Source organism: Sparus aurata, chromosome 2 (assembly GCF_900880675.1).
Source record: "Sparus aurata chromosome 2, fSpaAur1.1, whole genome shotgun sequence".
Classification (NCBI taxonomy): Eukaryota; Metazoa; Chordata; class Actinopteri; order Spariformes; family Sparidae; genus Sparus; species Sparus aurata.
Genome location: NC_044188.1, coordinates 12,676,911 through 12,686,219, shown reverse-complemented (window position 1 = coordinate 12,686,219; position 9,309 = coordinate 12,676,911). Strand labels below are relative to the sequence as shown.

Sequence of the window (9,309 nt, the reverse complement as noted above, 5' to 3'; positions counted from 1 at the left end):
GTACATCCTGGGAGACCCCTTATCAATGGCTATATGATATTTTTTTCTTGTGGGACTTTTCCTTCACTGTAAAGAGTGTATAAGGACAGATGGTGTTATAGAATGCACATATGATAAAGCCCCCTGAGGAAAATTAGGATTTGTGAGTTTGAGTGACATAAATAAAATGTATTTTGAATTGACCTGATTTTTTGAGAGCACAAATCAATTTATATCTGTTTACATACTGTTATGGTATTTAAAGGACCACTGTGTAAGATTTAGTGTCATCTAGGGGTTAGGTTGCAGATTGCAACCAAATGAATACACCCCGTCTCAGTAAGCATATAGGAGGGAACTACAGTGGCCTTCACTCCAGCCAGTGTTTGGTTTGTCTGTTCAGAGCTAGTCTGGAAGCATGGCAATACAACATAGCAGACACTATGCCCTTTCTAGATGTAAAAGGGTCATTCTAAGGTCATGAAAAAGTTGACTTTTGCTTACTGATGATAAAATACGAATTGAACTATAACAGTGAAAAAGTGATACATAATTTTCAGTATCTACTTATTTTCTGCCAGTAGTCCCCCCCCCCTAAATCATACACACTCAACCTTTAGGGCAAACTTAAGCCCCACAAAATCTTGTTGGGCACCACCCTCCTCTCGACCCACCTGTTATGTCCATACAGATAAAACATCACCATTCAAGTATTATTTTTTTCTGCTCCAAAGTGTATAAATGTCAGTGCAAGCTTTTGATTTACATTAAGCTAGATGTGATGCCACCCAGTGGTTTAGTTCTCCTGGACAACATGACATCTACACAGAGGGGGCCAGGGAAGGGATGGGTACTCTTGTTGTTGTTGGCGTCTTTCTCTCAGGCTGAAGAGCCAGAGTGCAGGCTGATTGGGGATCCAGAGAATCCACAGCTATCTAAGGATGGGGACATTTTGTTAGGAGGAATCTTTTCTTTCCACAACAACTGGAAAAACAGACAGCACACCTACATGCAAAAACCACTGCCACTGCAATGTACCAGGTGAAGTAACTGTTTTTAGGATTTCAACTATGTAAGAGTAATTGAGTGCAGATGCAAAAGGTTAAAAAGCTTGGCTGTCAAACTGAGGATTAAAATAAATATTCCTTGTGTGTACGAATACCTTCAAATGCTTTTACTTCATACATTATTTTCTGTTTTTAAGATACATCAGTTGCAATTTCAACTATGTATTACTGTCCACATAAAGTTTGAATTTCAGAGGGTTCCAGTATGCCCAGGCTATGCTCTTTGCCATAGAAGAGATTAATAACAGCACAGATATTCTGCCTGGCATCTCTCTGGGATATAAGCTCTATGATGCGTGTGTGTTCATTGCCAGAGGCGTGACAGTAGCTCTGGCCTTGGCTAACGGCAATGAAGTGGTATTTGCACCCTCTGAGGCACCATGTACCAGACCTGCCCAAGTGCAGGCCATTTTGGGAGGGACCTTTTCCTCTCCTTGCATGGCTATATCAACTGTAATCGGACCCTTTAATATCCCATTGGTGGGTAATATTGATACAAATCATTTGTTTTTGAACAGACAGCGTTATTAAGTTAATCCATTTGTCAAGGCAAAAGAGGCTTTTAAGAATTGTACTATGTTGTCAGGTGTTGTATAATTTTGTCTTGGGATATAAATTATTTTTTTGTTTCTTTCAGATCAGCCACCTTGCTACTTGTGCTTGTCTCAGTGATAAAACCAAGTATCCATCCTTTCTCAGAACAATACCCAGTGACTACTACCAGAGCAGAGCCCTCGCCCAGTTAGTCAAGTACTTTGGTTGGACTTGGGTTGGAGCAATTAGAATAAATAATGATTATGGCAATAATGGCATGGCTACATTCATAGAAACTGCCCAGCAGCTGGGTATCTGTCTGGAGTACTCTTTGTCTGTCTTGAGAACAGATCCACCACACAAAATAGTAAAGATAGTTGACATTATCAAAGCTTCAACTTCCAAGGTGATTGTCACTTTCCTCTCCCCCACAGAGTTGTATATGATAATACAGGAGTTGTCTCACCATAACCTGACTGGGTACCAGTGGGTAGGCACTGAGGCCTGGATCTTTGATTTCCAAACGGCAGCCATGGATAGGTATCACATACTCGATGGTGCAATAGGTCTGTCCATCCCCAAAGTACGTGTCAGTGGCATGAGAGAGTTTATTTTGGATGTGAAGCCACTAAATTCATCGAGTGATGAATTGTTTACAGAGTTTTGGGAGACATTGTTTAGCTGTAAGTTTACGCTTTCAATGTCATCAGCAGGGAATCAGAGAGAATGTACTGGACATGAAGATGTGACTGAAGTACAAAACAGCTTCACTGATATGTCTCTCATGCCTCTCTTTTACAATGTTTATAAAGGAGTGTATGCTGTGGCCCATGCACTTCATAATGTTCTCAGCTGTAATAAAACATGTAACAACAAGGTGCAGCTAGATCCATTTACGGTGAGTTCGACTACTAATTAGTAAACATACTTCACCACTTGTAGTTTTGTACATTAAGTGTGGTGAACAAAGTAAATACTTGCATTTTGTCTATCATGCTTTAGACCTACAAACATATTTGTCAGATGACATTTTACATTAATGTGTGTCTTTAGATTTTACAGCACATAAAAGAGGTTAACTTCAAAACAAAGGAAGGAGATGAGGTTTATTTTAATGAGAATGGAGACCCAGCAGCAAAGTATGAAATTATAAACTGGCAGCCAACAGAAAATGGCATTGTGGACTTTGTCACAGTTGGTCTTCATGATGCATCTTTACCTGCAGACAAACAGCTGAAACTGCAAAATCAGTCTTTAATTTGGGCCCAGAACTCACAACAGGTTAGCCCCCATGCATTCAATGTAATTAATATGTAAAGTGTATTTGGATTTTTGAAAGTGTGTCAGTTAAAAGTCATTATTAGTACCAAAGTATTCCGTTTTGATACATTAAAATGATTCATACATACTTGCATAACAAACGCCTTGTCAACATGAATGCCTAAAGATGTTTCTCATTGCCACTTTGTTCATGTAGGTGCCTTTGTCAGTTTGCAATAACAAATGTCCCCCAGGAACTCGCAAGGTTCTGAAGAAAGGAAAGCCTGTCTGCTGTTATGACTGTTTAAGATGTGCAGAGGGAGAAATCAGCAATGCCACAGGTGGTAATATTTAATGTTAGAGAAAACAAAAAGCTAAAAGTTGTTATTAAGTCTGAAATCTGGTATCAAGGTTAAAGACACAAAGTTATGTGCAATTACACGAATTTCAATGTTTATATGACTACAAAGAAATCACTGGGAAGATCTGAACAGCCATTATTATTTTCTGCCCAGTCACTTTCAGACATCTTGGGTCACATTGTAGCCTGCGAAAATCTAAATGCCAGTTTTAAGTTATTCTCACAGTGACAGCAGCAGGCCACTGGAAATGACAGTGTCTGTACTTTGATGTACTACCCCTGAGGTGCGATGGCGAATTCAACGGACAGAGAAAGTTTGTTTTTAAAAGTGCTGTATGAATGAAATATATCATCATGAGTTCAGTCAATGTATTTTCTGGTTATCATATATTGTTTGCAGGCACAGGAAAGATGCAACATAGACAAAAAACAATACAAACATAGTGAGCAAGTCTAACACCGGCTATAATCTTATTTTTCAGACTCTGTCACCTGTATGAGGTGTGACCCTGAGTTCTGGTCAAATGAAAGAAGAGATTCCTGTATCAAGAAGGAGGAAGAGTTTCTCTCCTATGAAGAGATTATGGGAGCACTTCTTACAGCAGCCTCCCTGTTTGGAACATGCATGACTGCTGTTGTGGCGTTCATTTTCTTCAGATACAGACAGACTCCTGTTGTCAGGGCCAACAACTCTGAGCTGAGCTTCCTGCTGCTCTTCTCCTTGACTCTGTGTTTCCTGTGTTCTCTGACCTTCATCGGCCGGCCCTCTGAGTGGTCCTGCATGCTGCGACACACAGCATTCGGCATCACCTTTGTCCTATGTATCTCTTGTGTTCTGGGGAAAACAATAGTGGTGTTAATGGCTTTCAGGGCCACACTCCCAGGTAGTGATGTGATGAAATGGTTTGGGCCTGCACAGCAGAAACTCAGTGTCCTGGGTTTCACTCTGATACAAGTTTTGATTTGCATACTATGGCTGACAATCAACCCTCCCTTTCCCTCTAAGAATCTGTTACTATATAATGATAAAATCATCATAGAGTGTGCTCTGGGCTCAGCTGCAGGCTTTTGGGCTGTACTAGGGTACATAGGACTTCTGGCCATGTTATGTTTTATTCTTGCTTTTCTAGCTCGGAAACTGCCTGATAATTTCAATGAAGCCAAATTTATCACCTTCAGCATGCTGATATTCTGTGCAGTATGGATCACATTTATCCCAGCATATGTCAGCTCTCCTGGGAAATTCAGTGTTGCTGTGGAGATATTTGCTATTCTGGCTTCAAGTTTTGGACTGCTCATTTGTATTTTTATTCCAAAATGTTACATTATCTTACTGAAACCAGAGAAAAATACAAAAAAGCATATGATGGGGAAGGGAGGACCAAAATTATTCTGAATAATATTTTGTTTTGTTTTTGAGACACAGAGAGAAAGAGTGAGAATGAGAGAGAGAGAGAGAGAGAGAGAGAGAGAGAGAGACGTAAATAACACAACAAGAAATATACTTCTATTTTGCATTCATTTCAGATATGAGGTACCATTTAGAGCACATGTGCAAAACATTTTCCCCTGTCACTGCATGGCGCCTATTATTTTCATCCTACCAGCAGATAGCTTAACATGTTCATGGTTTGCCCTTGGTGTCAAAGGTTGTGAGCAAACACATGTAAATACCCTTGTTAAACCTATTGGATTTTATGTGAAAGCCATATTAAACACATGTAAAAAATGTAACCATCTAACATGACAGCTTACAGTCCAAGTTTACATTTGTGTTCAATTGGATACAATTTTTTATAGAAATTGTAAGTACTAACCCTTTTTGTACATACCCACACATATTTCTGTCTGCGGGATTTTACATGAGTTTCACATAAAGTTAACAGGTTTACATAGGATGCACATGGGTTTTACATGGGTATTAAGTTACCATGAAATGGATGGTGAAGTGCTATTTGCATATTTCCCATAAAAAGTCCAGCTATCCAGGTGTCCACATGTATAACAGCACTCATTCTTAATATTACACACACCGTATAATATACTCAGCCAACAATTCCTGAGACTACTGATACTCATAACAATTTGGCACATTTTATTAATTTGAAGTTCGACCAAGTCCCTCTGATAGCCCATCAAGGCAAAGCTTCCTCTTACAACCCTGCTGAAAAAAACAGCATAGACCAGCACCAAAACACAACATATGCTGGTCTTGCTAGTGACTGGTCACCATCAAGACCAACATATGTTGTGTTTTGGTGCTGGTTTTAGTGCTGGTTTATGCTGTTTTTCTCAGCAGGGAAGACAGATCCAACTTGTAACATCAACTAACAGCAGCTTTACTATAAACCACCTTGCTACTGAATTTCCTGTTGTCAAAAAGGCCGGAGTTGATCTTAGAGTTTGTGTTTGGTACCGACACCTGCCATGCTAGCTTGGAGCCTGGCTTAGTTAGCTACTGTTGTTACGGCAATGGTTATTTAGCAGCAAGTATAGCCATCTTCATCAGCAAACTCTGTCTATCACAGAGGGTTCAGGCAGACCAGCCAGAGGACATCGGAGTGAAAACCAGAAAACACTCCATCCATATAATACAATTCAGTGTGACCCAAATCAGTAAATATACAGTAATCAATGAGGCCTGGTTGATGACTTTTTCATATGTTTAATATGCAATCCCATGTGTGTCACATTTAAACCCATAGGTTTTACATAGGAATTTACATGAGTTTAACACAGGTATTTACACGGTTTCTTGTGTAATCTGAATGGATTTCACATGTGATCCCTGGGTTTTACATGTAATCCCATAGAATTCACATGGGAAATTCCATAGGATTCACATAGTATACCGTAGAAATGTGTGTTTCCCACCGGGGAAACTTGACTGCTCTTCATGGAATCCTCCTGGAAAATGTTTTGATTAAAACATTGTCAGTAACATTATGCTTTTCTCCTTCTTTTTCAACATTGTACTTTGAATGTCCTTTAGTGTCTCTCTAAATATAGACAATAGAGTGTCAAGCTACAAGCTCAAATATTCTAGAATTACATAACAGCTCACAGTTCACATTTGCCAGTGATGTTTGTAGATTACAAACACACTCTAGTTGGGCATTCATTAAACTATATTCAAATTGTATTTGCTGAACAGCAGAGTCCCCCTTTCTCTGTGATGTACCCAGAGGTGTATAAAGTACTTGAAAAAATTAACTAAGTAAAAGTATAAGTAGCATAACTGAAAATGACTTTGGTAAAAGTTAAAGTCACCTAAAAGAAAATTACTTGAGTAAAAGTCTTAAAGTAGCTCACATTAAATGTACTTAAGTATCAAAAGTATCTTGTGAAAAAATATACTCAAGTATCAAAAGTGAAAGTACAAGTACAAGTATTTTATAGTACGCATGAAAAGAAGCAAAACAACCCAAAATTATTCTCCCCTTGTTTTTCATTTCACTTTTTCAGTTGAATGAAATATGGTATAAAATACCACTCAAAAAATAAACAATGTCTTGCAAAATTTAACATAAGAACCACTTTTTCACTTTTTAACTATGTTGGGGGAATCCTCATGAGCTGAGGCACAGTAACACCACACAAACAAACTTTCTGGTTCCAGTGGAGAAGTTGAACTCGCGGTTCATCCTCAGCAGAAGCTGATTTTCAAAAGTGTCCGCAGCTAGCCGTGCTCTTTTTGGGCTGAAGATGAGACCTGCTATGCTGAACAGCCTTTCGAAAGCTGCAGAAGCAGGCAGAGGTGTGTTGAGTTTGACAGACAACTTGAGAACCACAGGAAACGTCTTGAGAATCTTGATGTCATCTGTTGAGTAGGCCAGGTATGAATCAAGCTGCTTGGTGGCGCTTGGTGTTTTGTGGGAACTTTTCAGGATGTGGAAGAAGTCTCCCTCATCAGATGAGCCAGATCCAGCATCTGCTGAAATGGAAGGATCCTCCAACTGCTGCCTGATGTAGTCCAACCCTGAAACACAGGGAGGGTGACACTAGCATTAGTACAGTCACATTTTTATTGGACAAATTTAATTACATTTATGACATTTTCCCTAATTCTAAAGGAATAAATAATATTTCATTGACAAACAACACTATCAGAAACAAAAGGCCAAAATTAGCAAAAAAAAAAAAAAAAAGAGATATAAAATAGAAAAAAAGTTGAGACAAATTGTGAAAATAACAGATCTACAACCAAGGCAATGTGAGCTTGCAGATTGGCTACTTTCACAAATTCAGGGAATAGATAAGGAGAAAAACACAAATTTAAAGTCTTGACTCTGACAATTAGACATCTTAGATATTGGCTCAACTAATATTCAAAATTAGACTGATGTATGAAATGAATAATAAAATAACAAAAAAATGTAGTAAGTGTACATACAATTTGTAATTTAATGGATATTTTCTTAATTTCCTTTATTTTCTCCATGATGTCTTACCGCTTTTCAGTGTAGCATCATCTTTGATCTAGGTCGTTTTGAATTTTGGGAATGAGAATCGCTGCAGCAACCAATTCAGGGTCTCTTAACATTTCACCAAAACGGTTCTGGATGCCCACTTGAATGGCTTCAACCAGCGGCTTGCAGTGCTTCAGTGCAATCTTTATTTTTTCCAGTTTGCTGCTCAGCAAGGAAATAGTCGGAAGAAGCCATCCCATCTGGACTTCCACTTCTCCTTGGAGGATGTTGATGGACTGGGCAACAGGGCTCATATTGGTGTAGTACTCTTCTAGGAAAGTGAGCTCAACTGGATGGAACCTGTTAAGGAGAAAACAAACCACTGTTTTACAATTATGCATGAATATTGTACCCAAAAAAATTAATAAATACATAATTCAAACTTACATTGGAACCTTCAATTCTGCACAGATCTCTCTCAAAGCTGGCTCTCCCTTCTCTCTCAGAATCTTGAGGAGCCTTTCCACAGCCATAAACATGGAGTTCCACCTGGTGGCGTTTGGTCGTAGCAGCTGGAGGGAGCAGGCATCTTCCACAGCTTCAGCTGCTTGGCAGGATCTTCCACACTTATTCCACAGCCCATAACACTTGCTGAATGTTGAGCGATGCAGTTTTTTGTACCCATCGTTGGCTGTTGCTTTTTTAGTATCAACTGTAGACACTAAGTTGAGGAGATGACAAGCACATCGTTGATGTTTCGGAAGCTCAAACTCAAAGCCATCATTCTCATCTATGATCGAAGTCATGTCAACAAATTCCACTCCCTCCATCTCATTCCCTTCCTCATCCTCTTTCTCTTCCTCTTCTGCTTCATTATTGTTTTTGTCCACACTATAAACCTGAAAAGCCTTCAAGAAGTTGGAGCCATTATCGGTTGTTGTCCTTACAACTTTGTTCCTGATGCCATATTTAGTATGGATGTCATTGAGTGCAGTGGCCAAAACATCAAAGGTGTGGGAACCTCTTAGCTGTCTGCAAGCTAGGGCTGCTGATCGTCTAGTTAGGTCTGTAGGGTTCACCCAATGAGCAGTCACACCAAGGAAGCTCCTTCTCCTAACTGACCAGCAGTCTGTAGTGGTCGCGATGTGGTCCACTTCACTCATCTCCTCAGTTAACACGTTTTTCATAGTCTTTGCTAAATCTTCAATCCTTGATCGCAGGGTGACCCGTGTGATGACTTTGGCAGTAGGAAGGAGATCTGTGAGAAGCTCTCTGAAGGCTTCATTTTCGACAGTTGACAATGGCTGGAGATTGTTGACAACATACTTGACAATGGCCCTGTCAGCAGCACTCTGAGATATGGATCGGGTATCAAGCAAGGTGGTCTGTTTGAGGGTGGAGGTCCCAGCTTCTGAAGCCCTCGTTCTTTTTTGTGAGGTCAGCTGCTCATATTTCTTTAGATGTTGTGGATGTGCTCTCTACATGAAAAACACAAAAGTAAAATAACTAATAATATTAGTTTAAATGATACTCAAGACATCATTCAACAGTTACCACAATGACAGGTCTGGATTGTCCTAACCACTTTCACCCTGATGTCCCGTTTGTGGGCATGTCCAACATTAATAAAAAAAAAATGTTGGTCAACTGTCAACTATATTTTATCTTTCAAAAATACCAAATTGTTTAAAGCTTGAAC

The 9,309-nt window shown here is 39.4% G+C and overlaps 2 protein-coding genes across 2 annotated transcripts; one reads left to right on the top strand and one right to left on the bottom strand.

The window, feature by feature from the left end:
- Nucleotides 1-793: 793 nt before the first annotated feature.
- On the top strand, nt 794-4,597 carry LOC115572188 (extracellular calcium-sensing receptor-like). The gene is made up of 6 exons (XM_030402021.1): nt 794-1,020; nt 1,229-1,526; nt 1,684-2,478; nt 2,634-2,861; nt 3,058-3,181; nt 3,684-4,597. The coding sequence occupies exons 1-6, from the start codon at nt 794-796 to the stop codon at nt 4,595-4,597; spliced, it is 2,586 nt and encodes an 861-aa protein (XP_030257881.1).
- LOC115595203 (uncharacterized) lies at nt 4,546-8,798 on the bottom strand. Its single transcript, XM_030439369.1, has 4 exons — nt 8,058-8,798; nt 7,653-7,970; nt 6,054-7,180; nt 4,546-4,593 (listed from the first exon to the last, which is right to left on the bottom strand). The coding sequence occupies exons 1-2, from the start codon at nt 8,795-8,797 to the stop codon at nt 7,670-7,672; spliced, it is 1,041 nt and encodes a 346-aa protein (XP_030295229.1). The 5' UTR covers nt 8,798; the 3' UTR covers nt 4,546-4,593; nt 6,054-7,180; nt 7,653-7,669.
- Between the last annotated feature and the right edge of the window lie 511 nt (nt 8,799-9,309).